Source organism: Prorops nasuta, unplaced genomic scaffold, assembly GCF_024137725.1.
Source record: "Prorops nasuta isolate Cenicafe-Biocafe unplaced genomic scaffold, Cenicafe_Pnas_1.2 PNAS00017, whole genome shotgun sequence".
Classification (NCBI taxonomy): Eukaryota; Metazoa; Arthropoda; class Insecta; order Hymenoptera; family Bethylidae; genus Prorops; species Prorops nasuta.
This window is the reverse complement of record NW_027116814.1, coordinates 2436951-2462304: the sequence shown is the minus strand read 5'-3', so window position 1 is coordinate 2462304 and position 25354 is coordinate 2436951. Positions and strand designations below refer to the sequence as shown.

The 25354-nt window shown below is 31.4% G+C and overlaps 3 protein-coding genes across 4 annotated transcripts; 2 read left to right on the top strand and 1 right to left on the bottom strand.

Moving 5' to 3' along the window:
* The first annotated feature begins 974 nt into the window (after positions 1–974).
* On the top strand, positions 975–9243 carry LOC136779735 (phospholipase A2 inhibitor beta-like). The gene is made up of 4 exons (XM_066737492.1): positions 975–1270; positions 7936–8169; positions 8244–8404; positions 8502–9243. Exons 1-4 carry the CDS (start codon positions 1028–1030, stop codon positions 9028–9030), a joined length of 1167 nt encoding a protein of 388 aa, XP_066593589.1. The 5' UTR covers positions 975–1027; the 3' UTR covers positions 9031–9243.
* A 16-nt stretch (positions 9244–9259) lies between these two features.
* On the bottom strand, positions 9260–15959 carry Lipt1 (Lipoyltransferase 1). Of its 2 annotated transcripts, none has more exons than XM_066737489.1 (4): positions 15129–15959; positions 14891–14998; positions 9964–10177; positions 9260–9882 (listed from the first exon to the last, which is right to left on the bottom strand). In XM_066737489.1, the coding sequence occupies exons 1-4, from the start codon at positions 15645–15647 to the stop codon at positions 9539–9541; spliced, it is 1185 nt and encodes a 394-aa protein (XP_066593586.1). In that variant the 5' UTR covers positions 15648–15959; the 3' UTR covers positions 9260–9538. The 2 variants fall into 2 exon arrangements, with proteins under 2 accessions (XP_066593586.1, XP_066593587.1); XM_066737490.1 differs by having other exon boundaries at positions 15141–15959.
* A 3386-nt stretch (positions 15960–19345) lies between these two features.
* Positions 19346–25254, top strand: LOC136779731 (prolyl endopeptidase). Its single transcript, XM_066737488.1, has 12 exons — positions 19346–19945; positions 20047–20136; positions 20220–20443; positions 20505–20918; positions 20980–21136; positions 21213–21413; positions 21477–21659; positions 22812–22925; positions 22978–23126; positions 23198–23410; positions 23491–23818; positions 23887–25254. Exons 1-12 carry the CDS (start codon positions 19781–19783, stop codon positions 23953–23955), a joined length of 2307 nt encoding a protein of 768 aa, XP_066593585.1. The 5' UTR covers positions 19346–19780; the 3' UTR covers positions 23956–25254.
* Positions 25255–25354: the final 100 nt, after the last annotated feature.

Below are 25354 nucleotides of genomic sequence, written 5' to 3'. Positions count from 1 at the left end.
GGGACGTCGAAAACGAGCGGAGCAAGCACTTTGTATCAGCTGAGGGAAGCAGTGACGAAACCTTTGCAAAGTGGAATATCTTCGGCAGCGAATCACCTTCTATCAGCCGCTATGCTTTCCGAGCCAGCTGGCTTTGTTTATAACTCGCCAGGCCGAATGTGCGAATCTCGCCGAAGCATACGAGAGAACACCCTACCCAATTTCTTATAGGTTAGGTTTGCGAGCTAACAGGACGATGCTACGATATTACTCGCTTTTTATGCCAGACCTGGACACGACGTAGTCGCGGATAAAATAGCCTGAATATAGAGAACAGTTGGTGGAAGGGAGACGGCGAATAACGGTTTACGCATTCCCTGCAGCCTATCCTAGAATTATTTTCGTAGCCATTGCGTAATAGGCCTATATTAACTGGACCGATATATCCCTTATAGACAACTGCTAACTAAACTCGATATTTTATCACTCTTCCTGTCCCTTGATCGGCCTTCCAACCGGTCGCGTCAACAAAGCTACGCTCTCTAACGCTGTCTCTATGTATATATATATATATATATATATATATATATACAGACTTGAGCGGTTTAAGGTACACTCCAAATATGACCACTGTCGTTCGCATACAACAACTGCAATTGTCGAATACAATAAAGGACACGACGGTCATTGCTTCGAACCTGGAAACTTGAGTATTTCCCCGGATCGACCCAATGAATTTACAGCGCATTGTTTTCGAGAAACTTCATGGAATCTTACTGTATATTTAAGGTTATATACCTCTACGCGGTAATTCCTCGAGAAGATAGGAGGGGGTGGGGGGATTCTTGGATGTTTAGAAAAATCTTATTGTTTTCCAATTTCCAAGGAATCCCGTATTGAGGAATGACGTGTCCTAAGGAACATATAGTTATATATGCCTTAGATAAGATTATACAGAGTCCCCCCTTCTCATTCAGAATTATCGAATCTCTGATAATAGGTTAGGCAGTTTTCAATGCAGCTTTTTTCCTTCGGGATATAATACGTTATGCGGTACTTTCCATATAAAATTTTAATATCGGTCGCAGTGATTTTTCCGCTATACGGCATTTGTATTCTCGCGGAAGAGCTTTGTCCGTCTTTTTGCGATTGTGACTTTTGGTTTGGCCTTCGGCGTGCGGCCTGCACCGGCCGCCATCTTTACAGTATCCACACGGACGTTCCTAGAGAGATTCAAGCACTGGATCTTTCCAACAATGCGATATCCAACGTGAATAATTTCGATCTGGCTGTAAGTTTGTTCGCTTAAACTTTATTTTATATATTTTTTTTCTATCACAAAGCATTGTGCTCTCTATCCCCCCCTTCCTTTACACCGCCCACTCTCCTAATAATGATTCATAATAATCACAACTAAAAAAAAAAGTAGCAATTGAACTTTTTGAAAAAGCCAAATCACTCAATTTCGAATTAAGATAACTTTGTGAAAAGTGAAGTTAATAAGGTCTTCGATAAATGAAAATGAAGCATAAAATCTCTGCTTATTGATACGATTTATTTAAATTTAGCGAGATAAATTTATTAAAAATGGCAAATGTCCTAAAGAAGTCATTGAAATTAAGAAACTATTTTGCCAAGTTTGTCAAGATACACATCGAAAGTTATGTTAAGTCACTTAATAGGATAAACAGTACATGTGATAGTACACAGTTTCCTTTTCGAAATGGTTCTTCGATGGTTCCAGTATGATAATTTTTCATCGAGATATTCGCATTTTTTAAAAAAGACTATTTTCTTCCTTAAATGCGAATAATACAAGGAAAGTTGGTGTATTAAAACTTTCAAAAAAGTATTTTGAAAAGGAAACTAAATATAAATAAATATTTCTCGTCTCCTTCAGTTATTGCATTTAATTTCTGCTTGCTGCAGTTTCAAGCATTTTGTAAACCAGTTTCAATATTATTTCTGAATATAAAGTATTGTTTGAAAAATTTCCTGATGTAACATTTACTATGTATTCCAATGTATTCAAAAATGCTATAGATAAAAAACAGCAACATTTTAATTTTCTAAAAGGTGAAAAACTTCTTTTTTTATTTAATCAATTTTCTTTAATTCACAGAAAACTTTTAAGAATGGCACTGGTAGTATCAAAAATTGTGACAAGGATTGCAAAGTTTTTGGATACAATTTTTTCCCTCAAAAATTTAAAATAACGGACCCAAAATGACGTCAAGTATGAACAAATGTTTTTTCACCATAATTACCTCTGTCAATTTATTATAAAAGCATTATAAGAATTCTATAATTCTTCAACATTACATCGCACGTTAATATGGGATGAACCAATCACATCTCTTAGTCGACACAACAAATGAAAATACTTGTCGTTTCCTGGCTCTCACCGCCTGGAATTGGAGGTCAATAAGAGTCTTTCGCATTTTATTCACTTTCTCAACTAAGAAATGTGATTGGTTCATCTCATATCGATTTATAATTTAATATTTGACTGTGTTTGAATACATATGGCTTTTTGAATAATTTTGATATGATAATTATGATAAAAATACACTCTTTGACGATTTGGACGTCATTTTACTTTTCGAAGTGAAAAATATTCATCTGAGAGGTTGAAGATCTTTGCCACAATTTTTGAAAATCTCAGTACCAGTTTTAAAGATCTTGTGAATGAAAAACAAATATTTTTTCGGTTGTTTGAAGGGCCATACCACATTACACGCTCGAAATATTAGATATATTTTGAGAAGTTTCCACAAATCACCTGTAATAAATACTACTGCGATCCTTTAAAGATTTGGAATAAACACTCTTGAGATATTTGAAAATAATTTTTGGTACTCGCTTTACATAAGCAATTTGTTTAAAATAACAGTATACACATAACCTCCCCTAAAAAACCTATGTCATCGACATATTGATACTTCATCGGTTAAGAATTATTTGAAACAAACTCCTGATAAATATAGGTCCAGTATGAGGGTGAGTATTGCCGAAATTAGAACTGTTAATTCGATGCAATAGTAACAAAATGTTGAATGAATAAAAAAAGAACGAAAAATTCAGGCTTTTTGGGGTAATATTTCGTTAAAAAACAAGATTAAAAATAAAGAAATGTTAATATTTTTGTTCAGAATGTACCTTTAGGGAGGACAGGGGTAAAACGTGGACCTTAACGAAATAAAGCTTATAATTTATGAATGATTTAAAAAACCGGTAAATCAAATATAATTTAAAACAAAAACACAGACCTGCGAATTTTCACTTTTCTCAGTTTCAACCATAGAGGGGGGTAATTCGTGTTGATTTTTTTCTGCCGAAACGAATCTGACTTTGAAATTGCACCAGTATATTAAGTCTTTCTGAAATATTAGTTTAAACGGTAAAAAATGGAATATTTTCACCATTTTTATTAATTTTTTTTATAGAATCAATTTTTTTTAATTGCCTCTACTGCATCGCATAGTATTCCTTTTTAGCATAAAAAACCATTTTCCAAAATTATTCTACGATTTTTTAAAAGTAAGATTTGAACACTTTAATTTAAGAGTTTTACTCAAGCAAAGTCACTTGTTTTACCACGCCAAACTTACATTTTGTCAAGTTTTTTATTATTCTGCTTACACGAGGGTTCTTGTGAATTTCATATACCTACACTAAATTTGAAATCGCCAGAACTCGCAACTGCTGAATTTTATATAATTTGGCTAATATTTTTGAAATTTTTATTTGTTAGTTTAAATTTTTGATATTAGATTCGTTAATTAGGATCTTCAAGAACTTTGGTGTAGGAAAAATAATAAAAAATTTACCACAAAGTAAGTTTGGCGCACTAAAACGGGGGACTTTCCATTACTGAACCTCTTTAATTAAAGTTTGTATATCTTAAATGTAAAAGATTGTATAATAATCTTGGAAAATTGATTTTAAAGCGAAGAAGTAGTACTCTGCAATGCAATTGAGAAAATTTGAAAAAAGAAAATTGGTTGTGTATAAAAAATTATAAAAATGACAAAAATATACTTTTTTTAACAATTTACGCTAAACTTTCAAAAAATATTCAAGTGCTGGAGCATTTTCAAAGCCAGATTCGCTTTCAGTACAAAACAATCTACAAGAATCACCCCCAACCATTCTTGAAACTGAGAAATATGAAATTTCACAGGTCTACGTAATCTTTATTTTAACTACTGACAATAAATCAAAATCTTTTTCCAATATAATTATATAAAAAGTGAATGTGAAAAAAACATTGCAAATTTCGGTTTGGTCATAGTTCCAAAGCAAAACAGGGTATGTTACAATGTAAAACGCTATTTTAGTCAATCTTTCTTTTAATACAATAATGACAGTGGAAATTGTCTAAGTTTTTATGCTTCCACCTCGTATATCCTTCGAGAACCCATTTAAGTTACTTTAAGCATTATACCTATCCTTCGTTTAATCTAGTTTTGCATTATGGCTTTACGAATGACATCACTACTCCAAGATTGTCGTTTTATTTTTCTAATATAAATTTGCACCATTTTTCTGTAAAATCTAAATTTAAATTTTTATAAAGACTTACGTTCAAAACAAAAAATTAGATAAGAGACAAAATCGGTTATTAGTTTCTGCTGTGCACGGTTTTGTCTTGCCTCACATGTTACCACATTTATGCTAACCATTAACAAATAAACTGAAATTAAATAACTTTTAATATGGGAAATTATATATCTTGCAATAAAAGGTGACTGAAATAAATTATATCTTTACTTAGCCTACACGCACCGAGTTTCTGTGAAAGACCTTAAGTATATTCGAATTTAACATCCAGAACGTATAAAAACCGCTATTAATGCATAGTTAATCAAAATATACGTCGATGCTTGTAATTATTTATTAACAAGTGTTTACAAATAACGATAATATATGACCTATTGGAGGATGGATTTAACAAAGGTGCTTAGAAAGTAATACTCGTTCCTCGTTTGGGCCTGATACCCGTTTTTGCCTTGGTCTCCCCTATATATGACAAATATGTGCCTAAAATTACGTACGATCAATCGAATACTTTCAGAGAACGCTTTAACGACACGAGAAAAAAAGTGGTTTTAAGGAAAACGCGTTTAAAATACTTGTGTATACATATAACTGGGACCACGGTCAAATAGAATTGAAAAATATATATTTAGACTGCTGAGATCTTTATGAAAATTACAAACATTATTTTCAAAATCCTACAAATTCAAAATTCGGGAAAAATCAATTTTTTGAAATTGACAAAATGCTATGAACTCTAAAAACAAAGATATAATTATATTTCACTTTGCAACACATTTTTGAGTAACTTGTAATGTGTAATTTAAATGAGTAATACACAAAATAAGAATAGAAAATGATACTTCAGGAATTTTGTCTGTTATTTCTTAATTAGAAATATTGTGAAACTGATATGTTTAAAATGTGTACATTTGGGCGGCAAAGGGTTAAACAAGGCCAATTATTTTTTAAATTAGCTTATTGTCGCTTCATTATCTGCTTTAAAAAAAATTGTGTCACGCATGATTGGAATATAAAATTTGAAAGTGGGAAAATACCAACGGGAAAAATGTTTCTTTGTACGATTTTCTAGTTGTTTAGTTTCTAAGACATTCAAATACGAATCCTGAACAAAGTTAAATAGTAAGAATACAAAATTCCAAGATAGTTTAAAGATTTGAAATACTATGAAACATATATTACACTAAAATTGTTCTCTCTCCTGCACACACATATACACACATACACTCACATATAGACGTACGCATCCCAACACGAAACAAATGGAAGTCTGAAGTTACCGCGATATTAATGAACAGCGGAATTGTGTATTCTTCCTATTTGGCTTTATAACAACGTAGATGCTGATATTATAGAGCAGCCCCATCAGAAATCTTAGTTATCAAAAAGTAATGTTATTTGAAGACCCTTTTTAATTTCGACAACGATTTTCGGAAACTTAAAAAAGAACCATTTTTAATTAGAAGAACAAATTTTTTAATAACTTTGGTTTTTGTTTAATTTAAATTTCAAATAAAACCAATTTGTAATGTCGGTATAAGCATTTCCATTAATTATAAAAACTTTTAATTGTATATCTCCGAAATTGAAATAGCTACACAGATCATAAATAAAATTTTTTAAACGTTGTTTTTCTATGTGTATGTGTGTGTTTGTTTCGAAATTTTGTATTCTAATTATCTCCGATATTTTTTTCTTCTTAGTGGCGGTTGACCAATTGAAAATAATACACTTGACTAAAAGTCGTTTCATAGACATCTTTTACTTATCTAATTAACTACAAGATGTATTTAAGCAACTTGGTGCTTTTTGGGTACACAAATTTAGAAAATAATCATTTCTCTTTAAGATGAAATTAAGCGAAAGTTAAATTTCGAAACTATAACTGGGATAAAATGACTGTCATAGTACAGTTTCTTTTTAGGCAAGAAAGGGGGGGGATACATATAAAAAGTTTGTTTTATATGAATTATAACCTCAAAAACTACTGGATGGACTAATCTACAATTTATATAATTATTTTCGTTTACAATGGCAATAAAGTACTATTTTTATTATTTTATTTTAGAACAGTGATCGCTGAAACTATAGGTACTAAATAAAATTGCTGTGCAATATGGAGACCGCTAGAATCATCTGTAGAAAAAATACTAGGAAAATTTCATTCATTTTTGTAAACATTATATGCACAAAGTTGAAAAAAGTTTCAATTTCTGAGATTTGAATAAAATACAATTTTTTTCAATAATTCCATGTATTCTTTATAAATTATAGTTTGTATAAATTTTCTGAATCTGTAATACAATATATCAGACAACTTTCTGCAAGGGCCGATAAGTTAAGCAACATCCCGTCACAGTTTAAGAAAAATCGGTTAAGCAGTTTTTTACTTATCCTTCACAGTAGGACAAATTGAGCGCTTCGAGAAAAATGTATTTATATAGTTTTGAGTAGCAATATAATTTAATGCGTGCTAGTTACGTTTATAGATCGTTGCTTCAAAAGAGTTTCGAATTTTACTGTAAAATTTAGACAGGATAATTTTAATCTTTTATTGTAAATTAAGAGTAAAAATAAGTAGATAATTCTTCTGGTTTATATGTATCTTTTAAATTAAAGATATTCTTTTAAAAGTTTCAATATGTCCATTTTTCCTCGTGTTATTTACATTTCAAGAAGAAAGTCACATTTTTGTTTTAATAATGCGAATATCTTGGTAAAATATCATCAAATTGGAACTTTTAGAAAAATTTTTTGAAGAGGAAATTCTATATAATGACAGACTGTTTATCTCATTCGGTTTCAACATTCAAGTTTTACCATTTACTCTGACAAACTCGAAACAATAGTTTTCAATTTTGCATACCTTTGTTTAGGTATCAGTCGTATTTAACCTCTTGATGGGCGTACGGGGTGTCCAAAGCACCCCAAGAATAGAAATCTATCGGTAACTTAGCGAAAAAGTTGTGCAGACACTTACAAGTATTAAGGTTTAATTAATAGAACTAACTTAAAGAAATGCAACTGCTATTGTATACCAGAGGGAATATCGCATAAATGATATTTATTGAAAAATAAATCTGAATTCGTAAATATTTTACGTCAAGTAACAATAAACAAATGGGGTGTCCGTAGCATCCCACTTGCGCGCCTATCTACGTTAAAGGAAAACATGCGCCTATTAGCAGGTTAATAAATTTAAATACATCTCATTAAAAAATGGTACATCAATAAATAGAGATTTAAAAATATTTTTCGAAAAACTTTCTATCTCCATTTTTTATGGGAATTATCATCATTTTAAAATTAATGATTCTTTTTTTTTCAAAATTTTAAATTTAAAGCTTTTTATTTCAGGATAAATATATGTACTATTCTTGTACTGTGTATTTTCAGAAAGCCGGTTTAACCAAATTAAAATATTTAAATCTTTCCACCAATGGCATCAACGACGTTGGGTTATTTGCCTTTGATGGTTTAACAAATTTGACGATCCTGGATCTATCGAGAAATCATCTGTACTTCCTTCTTCCCGAAACTTTCGCCAAAAACTACAATTTAAGATTGCTACGATTATCGAAAAACAGTTTTAAAGATCATGTGCCTAAACTAAATTGCAATGGGCTAACGGTATTTATTTTACCTAACGCTTATCATATTTATTTTAATTTACAAACAACTGGTCTTTCTTCTTTATTTCACAGGAATTGAGCATGGATTCTTGTAAAATCAGACACATACCGCCTGACACATTTACAGGACTACGTCATCTTCGAAATTTGGACATTTCAAATAACATGATGATTCAGTTAGGTACTGCTATCTTTCGACCTATGCCACAGCTTAGAAAACTGTCATTAGCAGGGTAAATTATGAGATTAGTCGTTAAAGATATCGATGATTCTATTTTTAGCAGTAAAACATTTAATTTTCACTTCCCTCAAAATATAATTAATTTTTAGGAATTCTTGGTCGTGCAACAACGTCATGCGAGACCTTCAAGTATATTTAAAAAGTAGAAGAATCGAACACGATAGAATTTGTTCGTCCACAATGCCAAAAATGTTTGAGAAGATGATAATGAAACCACCTGTGATAATAAAGAGTAAGACAAATCAATCAACAAGTTGGAGCCAGCCGAAGAAAAACACGAGTATTGAACAAAAAAACACATCAGAGCCTCGAGTCTGCAACTCTGAAAAAAATGTGATCAATGAGATTTGGTTTCTGTTGGCTGGTCTTATTTTGGGAAGTGCAACGACTCTAGTCTTCACTTATCTTTGGCTAACGACTAAAATCTCTTGCTGCAACAATTCTAGGAACGATCCACAGAGGGTTTCCTTACTAGACAATTTTGATACACCTTACATCCCTAATGAGGATCGTACTACATCCTGTCCTGGAACACCACCACCACCTTACAGAGATGTCATGCTGCATCCTCAATACTACAGAAGTCCACCAAGTATCATAAGTTTATCAGATACCTAAAAAAACTCTTGCAGCAGTTTCTCTACTGTTCAATACACTCGCAATAAAAACGTTGCACAACTTTTACATTACTCATCACACCTTGCAGTGTTTTGGCTGGTGAACGTTTCTATCAAGTGCAACGCACTCTTCATGTGATATCTCCTGTATCATTTTTAGCGATAAAATTATAGATAATTTTCAATTTTAATAAACCAATTGCATATATATATATACCATAATCCACACATTATTTTGTATAAAGAGTAAATTTAATCAAACGCTTACAATTGCGCTATAACGCGCATGATACATTTGCCTTATAACGCTTTATGATTAACGTTACACAGTTGTCTACAAGATTTATATTAAAGTCATAAAAAATTTATTATAACAATAAGAATAATAAGTCTATGGATTAGACGATCACACATTTTAGAAACTCGCATCATATGCTGATACTTTCTTGACTGCGTCTTGATGTTTTTCGAAGGACTCACGTAAGTTGCGGTGATTTTTTTAAGCTATGTTATTGAGTCGCGACCATATTGGCTTTGCTAGGAGTGGAATTAATAGCTACAGTTTTACAACCGATGGCTGCTACAATGTTTTCCGTAATTTCATGATCATAGCGTCTTCCTTGAAGATTCGTAATAACACTGGCATCTTGTTTGAAGTCCGATGGTGCCAATCCAGCTGGCAAGCTCATCTTTATTTCCTTAACCACTCCGTTTACTACCTCCAAGGTCAAATTCAGCTGATAAATTACTCCATTAATGGCTGGTACGTTCAATAATCTCGTAACAGTAAATTCTGGAGTTTTGCCGAAAGTCCAGTCCCAAGAACGTAATTCCTGTTTTATTTTTTCGATTCCTAAAATTATATTTATCGTATTTTTATTTTTTTTATATATTCCGTGTTAATCCTACTTATTGTTATTGCGTTAATCCTTACCTGGGAACCAGTCCTCCGAGGGAGAAATCATCTGGAAACCTTTTTGTTGTTGAATGAGCTCGTGTCCTCCATCTTCCAGAACCAAAGCTTTGGTCCTCAAGAACTCCCAGCCAAGGGCATTCAAAAGACCATTCACGTTTATTTGCGAATTGATGTCCCGCAAATTTTTAATCGGAGAACGGATCGATGCCGTGGCTTTCGTACTTATGTTTTCCTAAAAGGAAAATTGATATTACAACAGATTTCTTTTTAACATCTTAAATGCATTGTGAAATAGACATTGCTGTCTCTAAAGAATTTTATAATTAAAATTACAATATTTTTTCTAAGGTTTGTGATGGTTATATTCTACTCTTTGAATGTGTTACATCAAAACTAATTTAAGGTATTTGTTGTGTTAGATATTTAATAGTTGATACTGTATTAGTCAGACATCTTTTGAATTAACTCATTAAGAAAGTCCATTAGTTTTATGTAATATTTAATAGTTTATAGACTCTAAAATAACATAGTGAAGATTGAACGATGATCCTCAAATATATTTTCAATGACAAATTTTGAGAATTGCTTCACCTAGGTGAGAAACGCGATAAAGTCAAGCGCTTAGAAGGATATCTACTTCACCAGTGCTTGAACTTTATAGATACCAGAAGAGAAGTGATTGTAGTTGAGAAAAATCGCAGCAAATGTAAGTAAATACTGAGAAAATCTTTGAAATATTATGGCAAGTATGATAAATATTATTTTACAACAGTGAAGTCAGTACTTTAACCCTTTCGTTACGAAGAGCGCTCACAGATGATTAACTATGGATGCTTCCTCTGAGTGAAGTGTCTCTATGAGTCGTTTATTTGCTATCAATAACTGCAAAAATGATGGCATTTTATTCGTTTGTTTTCGATGCGCTAGTACACTGTAGGAAATTAAATTGTAGCTTTGTCAGCTATAGTATAGTATAGGAATTTCACAGAGAATGTATGGAGTGAAGTTAACTAAAAGGCTGACGAATTAATTTCCCACAGTGTAGCATACATACGTTTTTCGTGCAGAGATTTTTTCACATAAGCTAATAAATTGTTCATAAATTGCGTCTTGCCTCGATTATTTTACTTTTTGAGCACTTAGCAGCGAAAGGGTTAAACTTTAAAATTGTGTTTCTCGAAACAAAATTTTCCAATTCGCTGTAGTTTTAACTTTTAAATATCCGATCAATTTAAAACTTTATTAACAAGTTCAGTATATTTTCTCAAACTACGAAACTTTACTTTTTGAATTAGTTGAAAACTGTGATTTTAGCATTAATAGGGTTGCCAAATTTTCCGATGAAATAGTGATAATCGTATTTAATATTCTGACATTTTTTGGATTTTCAATACTTTCCAAATTCGAAGTTCTTCAAAGATAAAATATCTTATAGTTTTACGTAAACTATTGTTTTAATTTGAGTAATTATAAAGTTGAAATCACTACATCAAAAAGGTTTATTTTTAGCTAGGAGTCAACTCATAACTCTCGTAGAATGAATAATTTTTAACAACAATATGTATATAATTTAATTCAAAAAGAATAAATAAATCCCTAAAATTTGAAATGATTTCACATATTAGTTTCTAATACAAAAATTTCCTAAAATCACATTCTTCATAGGTGGTTAAATTAATAAATTCTGTTAACTTCCATACGAACACAAATTTGTATTTGTTTTTGAGCTTCTTTCTCATGTTGTACCAATTCAAGAGGAATTTATATTAAAATGATAATTCTTACTATTTCAATTTTTTTCATTTAGAGTCCATCGAAAAAATGGAGTTTTTTCTACTCAGAATGAAAGTTTAGCGACTCTTTTATACCTACTCAAAAATAAGCAAAAACAAATGACACTTTTATGAATATATATTTTTTTTACTTTCAAAGGAATAAAATACTCAGTTCGAATTAGAATTATAAGTGAACGAAATGTCATGCTTTATCATTTAGAGGATCGGTTATTCAGGTTACCAAAACAAGTATTCAGAATTACCCGAAAGTACCCAATAAATCTTCGGTATTTCTATTTAAAAACAATTTTTTATCGTCCATTTTTAGCTTTTCTGACCTTCTAAAGCAGAACTCGCAAATTTGGCACTTTTCAACTACTTGATAGAGTCGATATTAGGGAGTTCTTATTAGTGACTCTATAGGAAGTAGTTAAAAAAATCCGAGCTCTGCTTTAAAGAGAGAAATTACAATAGTATTTTTTTTCAGAATCAAGATAACTGCCACACAATGACGGCTGAAAGGTGATAGTACGAAAATAATACATACTTTTCCTAATTATTAATTATAATATTTCGACCAGCACTTTTTAATCATTCAAAATAAGGGATTTAATACTTTCAATTGAACATTCCAATTTCAAAATTGACAAACTGTACAAGTTATTCTAGAAACCTTAGTACCTTTGGGTTAAACTAAGGATTTTAGAGAAAAAAAACTATCCAGTATATAAAGTTAATCTTCCACTTTATTACGTGGTTATATTCGTTTGACCTTAGGAAACGTGCTAAATAACATATCCGATAGAACACACTTGACTAAAAGTTGTCTTACAATTATTGTTTACTTATTCAATTGACTGAAAGAAGTGTAAAAGATATCTTTAAGTCAATTGATTACTGTACGGGGTATATGGAAGTCATCTTCTTGGATTTTTCAAAATGGAACCCTCCACATTTTATAACATATTAGTATAGCTTATCTATATAGAGTTTTTATAACTTATTTTTGATTTTTTATTTCATCTAATTGTTTAAGTAATGTGTCGATTTGTAATTGCGTCTACTTGTAGGTTTGGCTGAAGCTGTGTGCGTGACCACTACGCGTACACCTGCACATTTGCTCACCTACGTGCAATCTTAAATCAAAATACCTTATAAATGACTGGATGCAATGAATAAGTGATAAATTGATTTTAGATAATTTTAGATAGACTATAGATACACACACACAATAATGAATAATAAAAAATAATGCGTTCGATTTAAGAGGCTCGAGTTAGCCGTCAGGTTTCGTTCAACGTACTGTTCAAGATCAAATAAAATATTTATATTGCACAATTTTTTTCTAAAACTCAGTTGTCGAAATAACCTAGGGGTACTAAAACCTTTTGAACACCGTATATAGTTCGTAATTTTGTAATGTTATATTTAATTAAGTGTACGCTAATTAGAATTATTAAATTCATCAATATAAATGATTAATTGATGTTGTTCTAACAATTTGTACTGAATAATTCGGATAAATGTTTTATTTTGGTGATATTGATATTAACTCCAGTATTAAATGGGTGGTCGCTATTTTGATTTTGAAATTAATAAAAAAGATAGGGTTTTAACCCCCTTGGTCCCCGGATGTCAAATGACAACACTAGCTTCAATAATACACTGAGAAAACGAAATTATTTATTATAAATATATAATTAGGATAAAATATTAAATAATGTAGTTAAAAGACGATATAGGACAAAAGATTTTACTTTTAAATTTTCATTGGATGCCATTTCTTTCCGAATTTAATTTTTCTATGAAGAAAATTATATTTTTCATCTCATATTATCTTTTAAGAAATCATTTTAATCGTTAAAGTATACTGTACGAAATCATCGTCTCAACTTTTACAAACAATTGTTAGCATACTTATAAATCTGTTTTATTTAATCAAAAGATTATTGATAAAATGATATAAATATAATAATGTTTTATCTCCTGTAAATAATTTAAAAAGTTTTAAATATGAGTTTGTAGAGTACATTATAACGATTAAATTGACCCTCTCTTTAAAAATTAAAGTCTAACGAAAAATAAAAAGCTCTTATTATGAAGACTGAAATAAAAAAGCAAATCGAGGAAATAGAGGTAATAAAATGGCATCCGATGCGAATCCAAAAACGAATACTTTTTTTACATTGTGATTCGTGCAATATTTAGTACTTCATAAGTATTCATTCAAGTAGGAAGCAGGATTTTAATAATTTTAAATTTAAAACATATCTGGCCAATATCATAGACATTTAACGTTAAAACTACTTTAAAATAGAATATTGTTTTTATAATATTATGCACATGCAAAAGAGATTTAACTTAATGCGCAGTTCAACTACGGTTCCTTAGATGCGAAATGTAGAATGAGCTTTATCTTGGTATTTATAAATTACATTTTAACGACTACTAAATATTTGTACAAGCTCTCAGCCAAGAAGCGTGCTTTGTAGTAATTAGCTTGCTTGTCCAATTGAATTTTTTACTACGTTGTTTTGCATATAAGCAACACCTTTCCTTAATACTATTTTTATATTCCATTATCAATTTTAAGATTAATTTGTTTACATTTCCGTTTTATAAGGTCATAATATATTGAACTATGAAATGTAAACAAATAAATCTTATAAGTGAAGCGGAAATATAAAAAAAAATCACAAAGAAAAAAACAATGCATATATGCAACAACGAGCAATAAAGAATTAATCATCGTTACAAAAGCAAGAAGCACAAGAGATATTTATTTCTCTTAAAATAAGAGCGTTTAAATTAGTACATGAATTTGGTGTGCTATTTATCAATAAATCTCATTTTTTTTAAAAGTAATGCATATAACTTCCAAAAAAATTGATGAAATAATGCACTGTACAGTTAAAAAGAAAATTAATTAAAAGGAATAGCTTTCAATTGACTAATAAGAGCAATTTATGATGATAAGCAGTTAGGCTATTTTATTTCTGAACGCGAACAATCGGATAACAACTTCTTTATTTCCAAACAGTTTCTTATCATATGTCTAGACTCGCAATAAATCACCAGGCGCATTGGCACTGAAGATAAGTGAGCGAGGAGGATGGTGATGATGGAGAAGGGGGAGGGGAAGGGTGAAACGAACGCCTGAATAAACTTACGTCCTTTCTGCTGAGCGCTGTGCTTAAATCGGATTTGTTGACATCGACCAGCAATGTGCAATGGTGATAGGCATTTGGGCGGCCCAATTTAGCAGCTGTGCCGGAAACCTTTGGAATTAAACGAAAGTTAAGGTAAAATAGAATTTTGTAGAGAGTGTCAACCTGATGAAGGAAGAATTAAAAAAAAAGAACAAGAGAATACATTTTGAAAATAAAAAATTAAATGAAAATACATTACATTAAAGGATACTTTGTAGTCTCCTTCGACGACGATATCCTCGCGTTTGTTGACGGTAGTCGTCAGGCCGTACTCCCTGTACAATGCTCTGCAGATTATGTCTAAATTGTATCGCCGATTATAGCGATCGCGGGGAGTGAAGAAAGATAGATTCAAATTTCCCGCGTCGTGATAAACAGTGCCGCCACCACTGTTGCGTCGTGCTAACGAAATTCCGCGATTCTCCACTTCCTGCACATTCGACTCCAACCATGGATTCTGATGGCGTCCGATAACCACACAGGGATCGTTTCTCCACAGCATCAAAACATGGTGTTTGCTCAAGTCAAAGTTCCGATAGAACCAGTCCTCCAATGCGAGGTTCGTGAACACATCTGTGGATTGTGAGATAAATACTGATTTTCTGATCGGTTCGCTTTCGTTCGTTCCCGTTGACTCGTTTCTGACTCTCAGGGCAGATGCGATCTTAAAGTTTGCAAAAAAGCTCCTCCTCAGGGTATTTCTGCCTATTAGAGACATCTTTGACTGGTTTCGAGGTTAATTCCTAACCTTCTTTGGAGAAATTGGTTTTAAACACTCGACCTGCGAATAAAGCAGTTAACTATCGCACGCTTCCTTACCGACCTAGTTCAGTCTTTCACAAATATTATTAATCGAGTTCAGTTTAGTTTCGCTAGGTGTCACTAGGGCGACTAGAGTTTACAACACAAAACTGACGAGTTTGTCGTTCTTTTTCAGCTGAAAATAAATCAGCTTTTACACCGTGTACGAGGCTGACTCGAAGAATATTCTTGCTTAGGGTAGATTCAAACGTCGCGATTACCCCGAGCTTTTATTCACAGTGAAAGTTGGAGAGATTGGATTGGCTAGCGGTGATAGAGATGAGGTAGTCGTGAAGGGCGATTGTTTGATGGAGCCACTTCCACGTTTGATCCAGAGTGTTGATGCGGTATCGGATACCCAGACAGTCCCGGCAAACTTTTTGCATTCCTCCACGTGCTGCCAGGTTGAGAGTTGAAATTGAAAATATAACAATCGAAAAAGCGACGACACTAAACTTAGAGAATCGCGTTGAATAGCAGGTATAAACGTTATACCCTTAAACCTCCGATCACTACTGAGAACAACCAAAGACTGAGAGCACCAATCGAACCGGCTAGTGGATTCGTTACGAATGGCTTAAGCCTTTAGGTTTGCCGTTATATGGGCGAGTTCGGATAAAGCTGGGGGGCTCAACATATGGGAGAGGTTATCTGGGATCGCAGCACAAAGTACAGCTGATCTGCGCGTGTTATCAACCTCACTATCTCTTTTTTTCTCTCTCAGCTGCTGGTGCTTACTGCGCCTACTCTCATGCTGCTAAACCAAACTTCCTCCCCGCAATAACATAAAAGAAACAATCGAAAAACTAATTAATGCTATTTCATTTCATCCTAATTATAATATTTTCCAAACGAAAATAATTATTTATGATTACTCGTCAGCACGAATGATAAAAACGATCATAAGTATATATTTTATATAGAGGGCAACTATTTGTCAATCATATTTTTAATCATTTGTTTCAGTTTAGTTTAAACAATAATTTTCATTTCGCTAATTAATATTAATGAATTTAGTATAAATATATAAAAATATTGCATTCGAGTAGAATTGAGGGTTTAATAAATTGCATAACATTATTCGAATAAGTAATTTTTCAATTCGTCACGCTGACACTTATAAAGTTTAACGTGATATGCAGTGTGGTTAATAATTGATATAAATAATTTATGAATCGCAAATTGTATTTAGAGCTGCGATGTAAAGAAACGTGCAGAAGGGAATATTATTTATAAACATTTCATGTATTTAATGCAACTCTTGGCATTAGATTATTTCTGAAACTTTAGCGGTATCAAAGATGGACATTTTATCAGCGGCTCGGGTGAACTCTAAACAAATCGGGAAGATTGCCCGCTATCTTTCTTCGAATGCACCAAATTTTTAAATAAACTCAAGCTGCACCGAAAATTACACGATTCTCGATGCGCAGTTTCTAACTTGGATGGTGAGCGTCTCGTGTTCAGTGTAGACTTTTACGTGTCAATTATTATCATAATCTACGTTGGAGGGAGAGAGAAAGAGTCAATTAAGGCCACTGATAACACAGCTCCCCCCTCTCCCATTCTTGGAACGTCAGCAATAATGAAGATTTTCGTGCTCCCTCTGTCGCGTCGATAAGCCAATTCTTCAAGCTACGATTTTCCCCCATCTTTCCCATTTTTTCTCCTTCCTCATATTTCTTCCGATAATCATTTGTCCTTTTGCAATATTTCAACGAGACCTGCTAACGTTTTTTTTCTAACCGCTTAAACTAGCTGTCGACTAACCACGACTAACACACTCCAATCGAATACAAATATTTAACACTGTCACTTCTCTTTCTTCTACGCATTTTTAAAATTACACCGATATCACTCGTTATGATGATAAAATTTATTTCCTTATTACTGAATTTTGAAACCAGTTGAGGGAGGTAAGTTTTTAAGAATTTTTTTTTTCTTATCTATTTGTTCTTTGATACTAATTAACTTTTTGTTATTTACAGAGCGGTACGCGTCATATAATCATTGCAACGAAAATAAATTTGAAATTATGCATCGATGAAAAAATATTTATTCAAAATTGCAAGGCTTGGAATGGTGAATTAAGTAGTGTATAGATTATTTTAGTAGGTAGAGAGACGTTACAAACATTTCAAGGACAATGTTGTTTTTTTTAAGCGGAATTTTTCATTTGTTTTTTATTGTATATCGTTGTTGCTCGTTTCAAGAGTTTTCCAAAATACTACATTCATTTATCATTTCATCCAATCGTTTACGAGATATTTCGACTTGAAAATAAATGTAGTTGTAGGTTTGACGGAAATAGTGTACGTGGACCGCACGCGCGTTTATACACATAAACACTCACCTACGTTTACATTCAAACCAAAATATCTTAAACGACTGAATAAAATGAAAGAGTGGAATAAAGGTTTTTGGTGAGCTTTCGAGGTTAGCTATCAAAATATTCAATAAAAATCTAGATTTCTACTGAGAACAACAAAAATTGATGCTGAAACCTCCGAAACACCGTCATTTTTAAAAAAAATATGAGCCGTATATAATTAGTCCTCAAAGCCATTAAATTATTGGGTAAACATTTTGTTTCATTAATAAATATAACTGTTATTATCGCGGATCTAGTCACACGAGGCACTCAGGAACGCCGCAGAGTTAAAGTATACAAATTCATTTATCTCCTAACTATAAGAAATATCTTATTTTATAACATTTTTCTGAATTGAAATAAAAAACGGTTTACACAAGATTCTATAGATAAAATAGCAATATATATTTATTATCCCTGATAAAACATTCGATACTCAGGGAATTTCTCTTCAGCATATCTACTGCACGTGTAGATATCGTGGATATACTCGGAGCTTCTAAGGATATTTGTACTATTAGGGTATATAGTTACGGATATATGTAAACGTTCTCGGGTATATATCATAAGTACCTCATATAGTTTTGGTTATATAATGTATATTCAACAGAAATTGAAGAGCTTATTTATAAAACGTCTCTTATCTACCAATTTTTATATTCATAATACTTCAGTTTACTTCATTATTTATAAACATTTCACATTTTATCCATGCACGATATACTGTCCAGAAATATATGACTGCGCAGAATATCGTAAAAAGTTGGTAGTTGACGTACTGATTCCTTATAAGAATTATAGATACCAAAATGATAAAAAACTTCTAAGAGTACACAATTTTCGATTTAAGACATTTTGAAAATAATTTATTCAACTTTGCTAAATTTTTTATTTACGTACGGTATACTAATTATAATTTGACATACTGAATACTGAAAATACCAGAGAATGTTCAAATTAAAATAATAAACCTTTGCAAGGTATACTATTTCGACTTGAATTTTAGGTTAGAATTTGTAAAGCCAGACATTATTTCAATCTTTTGATAAAATTATCAAACTCACATGATATCAGACAATAAAGAAAAATCAGTAAAATAACTTTTTTCTGCTTATATTATATATAATGATTAATAAAAGTATAAGAAAAACCCCAGATAAAAGGGTATAAATTTCAGTTACATCTATATACTTACCGAATGTTCGGTAGATAAAACGATAAATATAATCTACCTGCGTAGTGCGTAGAAAGATAACTCGTCCTTATCTATACATAACGATTAATCGTCAGCCTTGTCGTATTAATTTATCTTTCGATCGTATGGACACGAATTGACCTGTATTTTACAAATATGTTACGCCTGTTAAATACTAATCACGCGCTTATATAATCAAATAAAATATAGCTGATATCAGAAATGTCTGTCAACGAAATTGACAGCTTTAATATAAGCTAGTGTAATAGAGTACCTGTATGCAATTCCTATCTTGTCTTTTCAAAGTTGCATCTGTTTATAAAAAGAAATGAGAAAGAAGAGATACAATGACAGCAGTCACTACACGCAAAATTGCATGGCAAGATTGGCAAAACGAACCAGATGTCTAGTTGAAAAAACATAAAAAAGGAAAACAAGTAGTTTTGTATTTGTCAAGTTTCGCGCATGATTGCTTGATTGTACTATGGCGGCTGTTTTAGCTGTATTTCGACTGCCACAAGTAGTTTGTATCAGACACCTTGCACATTTTTCTCGCACAATCCACATCACTCGTAACAGCAAAATAAAGCAAAACTATATTAATAATATCCAAACACGTTTGTCTTTTCACCATTCTATATCGAATAAGGTAAGATAAAGCGCTCCTTTTTAATATATAAATTTGATTACATTCTGCTTAAACCTCATTGTTAACCTAAGGCGGGAATTTTCGTTCCGTTTTACTTTTAGAATATTAAGGAAAAGAGAAAAATGGTAAATTTACAATATCCTGATGCTAGGAGAGATGAGAAAGTTGCTGATAATTATCATGGTACTGAGGTTAGTTGCTACGTGTTTTTCTGCATTTTTAAGGTTATACGCCATACCATATACTGTAATGATTTGACAACAATCGTTTATAGGTTAAAGATCCCTATAGGTGGCTAGAAGATCCTGATTCTGATGAGACTAGAGCTTTCGTTGATGCACAAAATGTTGTTACAAACTCATTTCTAACATCTTGCAAATATCGACAAGATATTCATAACAGGTTAAAACAATTATGGGATTTTCCCAAATATTCCTGCCCACGCAAGCATGGAGATAAATATTATTTTTACATGAATACTGGTTTGCAAAATCAGAGGTAAAATTTCTTTTATGATTGCATTGTTATTTATTATTTATTTATGGTTCTTCTATTGTAGTGTCTACTATGTGCAAGATACGTTGGAGGATGAGCCTAGAGTTTTCTTTGATCCAAATACTTTATCAGAAGATGGCACTGTTGCAATTACTAGTAGTCAGTTTAGCGAAGATGGAAGCATCTTTGCTTATGGATTATCGAGTAGTGGGACTGACTGGAGTACAATCCACTTTATTAATGCAAAAACAGGAGAAAAATATCCAGAAGTTTTAGAACAAGTAAAATTTTCTCCATTAACCTGGACTCATGATAACAAAGGAGTTTTTTATGGTGGATATCCAGATCAGGCAGGAAAAACTGATGGTTCAGAAACTTCAGGAAATAGAAATCATAAGTTGAGATACCACCGTGTTGGCACTCCACAGTCAGAGGATATCTTAGTAGTTGATTTTCCTGAGGAGCCTTTGTGGAGGATGTAAGCAATTCAAATTTCAATAGTTTTGTTTATACAGTACTAAATACTATTATTTTTCTAGAGGTGCTGTGGTGTCAGACTGTGGAAAATATCTCATAGTACTGCCAATGAAGGATTGCAGGGACAACTTAGTGTACTTTACAAAATTAGAAGGTGTCGATATTAGAGGAAAACTGCCATTAACTCAAGTTGTTTCAAAACTGGAAGCCGATCATGATGTGAACATATTATTTTGAATTTAATTAAATATATTTCTATATTTTATTTCAATGATACTTTTTTTTATATTTCAAGTATGTGACAAATGATGGAACAAAAGCGATATTTATGACGAATAAAAATGCGTCAAATTTTAAATTAATAGCCATTGACCTTGAAGATTATGCTGAAGAAAAATGGGTAGAATTATTGCCTGAACATCCTTATAATGTTTTGGACTGGGCAGCAGCAGTTGATGGAGATAAATTTGTAGCTTGTTATATGCTCGATGTTAAAGTAAGTGTTTGCATAAGTATGTATGGTAAACCAAAATTCTAATCTAACTTATGTAATTTTTAGAATGTTTTACAACTTCACTGCTTAAAAACTGGTCAATTGTTAAGAACTTTTCCACTAGATGTAGGCACTATTATAGGATTTTCTGGTGATAAGAAATATTCAGAGATATTTTACCATTTCACCTCATTTTTGACACCAGGAATAATTTATACCATGGATTTAAAGAAAGATAAAGAACCTAAGGTCAGCATGAAAGCAAGATTAATACAACATGTTTAGACTAGACGCTACATTAGCGAAAAATAGAATAATTTTTAAAGGGTTATTTTAGCATGATAGCTGAAAAAATAAGGTATATTTAATCATTTTTGATTGACAAAGTATTGCATGTGTCCATTTAAAGATTTTTTTTATGTGAAATCTACATTGTTAAAGAATGGAAAATTATTTCTTATGAAAAAGTATATTTATTTAACAGTAAATAGAAAATGAAGGCGATACAAAAATATTTATGTTGTTGGTGTAGATTTGAGTTCTTAAGATGGTCTAAAACTAAAGTTAAAAATGATTCTTAATTCTTGACAGTGGTTATCAGCCGAACCTGTATTTTTAATTTATATTTTAAAATAACAAAATGGCGTCGTTTCAAGCAAAACTATTCGAAAAAGATATTTTTTTGTTTTCGTCATATTCCCACTAAAAATAGATTAGAAGAAATTTTGTAATAATTTTGACTTAGGTGATAATAAGGCTTCTATAAATGAAGAATCACTTAGAAATATTGATATATAAGAACTTAGGGCTTTGTTATTATGTACACCAAAAATAAATATATTATATATTTTTTGATTCACTGTTGAAGAAGTAAATACTCTTACTATTCTGCAGGAGTGTATTTTTTATAGGAAAAATTTGTAGCGTTGCACATGAAATACTCTTGATGGAACAGTATAATTAACATCATCTATTTTTCTCAGATGTAATACTCTAATAACTGCTTAAAGACTTTGATTTCAGGTAAATTTTTAGCCAAAAGCAGCAGATTGTTGTTTAGAAAAACCTTTGTTATCTATTAATGCATATTTGAGCATTAACTTTAATTAGCAAGAAAAGCCTCTTAGCTCAGCTTTTAAAACTACTACTTATTAAATCAAAAAGCAATTACTATAACTTATTGGCAGATGGTTTTATCAAATAAAATAGTGAAGTACTCTAGGAAACCTTTTTGTTAACGAAAGTTAAAATTTAAATGTGCATTAACAGGTAATGAAAGTTTTTACATTTGGTAGCTGCAAATATGACTGAAATTAAAGACAGATTTCAAAAAATTATTTCATTTTTCGTACGTGTAACAATCAAATTCAATATTATCACATTGTACATGTTCACTTACAGATATTACGGGAAATTAAAGTAAAGGATTTTGATCCAAATTTATATAAAACTGTACAGATTTTTTATGAGAGTAAAGATGGAACGAAAATACCGATGTTCATTGTCATGAAAGCGGTAAGTAACCATATTGATTATTAAGAAGCAGACTTAAGAAATTACTTTTTAGAATGCAGTTTTCGACGGCTCTATGCCAGCCTTATTATATGGATATGGAGGATTCAACGTGAGCCAACAACCAACATTCAGTGTGACGCGATTAGTTTTTGTTCAACATTTTAATGGAGTTCTTGCTATTGCTAATATTCGTGGTGGAGGGTAAGAAAAATGCTAAATTTATTCAGCAAAAATAAATTTTTGTTGACACAAGTATTTTTGTTTTTTATCAGAGAGTATGGGGAAAAGTGGCATAATGCAGGTCGTTTATTTAACAAGCAAAAATCTTATGATGATTTTCAAGCTGCGGCAGAATATCTTATAGAAAAAAAATACACTACCTCCTCCAAGCTAACTATCCAGGGTGGTAGCAATGGTGGTTTGTTAGTCACCACTTGCATGAATCAGAGACCAGACCTATTTGGTGCTATCATTTCGCAATGTGGGTCGGTAAATTTTAATTTGATATGCTTTAAAAAAAATAATGTGTGAGATTTATAATCTTACTTTTTTTTATCTTTTCTAGATTGTCCGATATGCTACGTTTCCATAAATTCACAGTTGGATATGCTTGGGTATCAGACTATGGAAGCTCTGATGATCCCAAGCATTTTGAGAATATCATGAAATATTCGTCATTGCACAATGTCAAAGTACCAGAAAACGGTGGTCAATATCCAGCAACTTTGTTAACAACAGCTGACCATGATGATCGAGTAGTTGCCCTACACAGTCTTAAACTAATTGCAACATTGCAGCATAAATTAGGACAATTGCCCAATCAAACCAATCCACTTCTTGTTAGAGTGGAAACGAAAGCTGGTCATGGTGCAGGAAAACCTACAGCAAAATTGGTAAGTTATAATATATATTTAGTTTTAAAATAACATAATATATTTCAATAATTATAAATTATTAACAGATTGAGGAAAGCACTGATATTTTATGTTTCATCGCTCAATCATTGAAGTTGGAGTTTAAATCAACATAACTCTACTGTGATACTGATTATTGTCAAATTTTTATTGATTCCAGCAGTTTTACTCTTTCTATTGTATAAATTTTGCCTTTTAATATTTTAATCATCATTAAATTTTTTTAATAACATTGTAATTTAACAAATAAAGTACAGTATGATACAGAGATTTTTATGACCAATTTATTAAAAAGATATGCTGCTGCATAAATTAATTTAATTAGATTATAGAATATCATTAAAAATCAATTTTTTAATTTAAGATTCATCGAGAAGTATTAAAATTTTAAAATAGTAAGTTAAATAAGACCATTCTTAATGATTTGCACTAAAAAATATTTAAAACAGAAATTACAATAAACAAAAAATGTCGATTATCTTTTGAAAAGGATGACTCGATCATATCTTTTTTCAATCCTTTTAACGGGAATCCGTATTCCGACATTACAGGGCGAAAACTATTTCGCATGCAGTGTCGTCATTTGTTGACGGATTGTAAAGTTATTACAGGTTTTTGGAAATGCCAGAAGCTTATCTACTAAGTTACGTTAGGAAAATTAACAAAAAATGAAAAAAAATTTTTGTTTAAATAAATATATTAACATTATTGAGAAACAACAATTAAATCGCAAACTCCTCCAACGTACTTTACTAGATAATGCTCATACGTTTCCAAAAAGTCCACAAAAATGCAAATCTGAAAAGAAATGACGATGCTGCATACGAAATAAATAATGGAAGAATTTCGTGTTGGCGACTTCCCGAACACGAAATTCTTCCATTATTTATTTCGCATGCAGCATCGTCATTTCTTTTCAGATTTGCATTTTTGTGGACTTTTTGGAAACGTATGAGCATTATCTAGTAAAGTACGTTGGAGGAGTTTGCGATTTAATTGTTGTTTCTCAATAATGTTAATATATTTATTTAAACAAAAATTTTTTTTCATTTTTTGTTAATTTTCCTAACGTAACTTAGTAGATAAGCTTCTGGCATTTCCAAAAACCTGTAATAACTTTACAATCCGTTAACAAATGACGACGCTGCATGCGAAATAGTTTTCGCTCTGTAATGTCAGTATACGGATTCCCGTTAAATCAATTTTAAAACTTTCAACTATTAGAAAATATTTTTTTAATAATAAAGCAGCTTCTTAGGATCAAATAATTTCTTTAAATGTCAGCATTCGTACATAAAAAATTCATCGGTACGTAAGTTTAATATTAAATTTTAATTGTATAAGAAAATATTGAATTTCCCTGCTGCACTACAAAAGTGATAATTGTATAAAACAATACGACCATGTATGGCGTTGAAAATAAAAAAGTGTTTCTTCTATAGTTAAATAATATAAAATTTCTGAACATTGATAATGAAACAATGCTTATTTTTAAAAGGATACAAAAGAATGGAA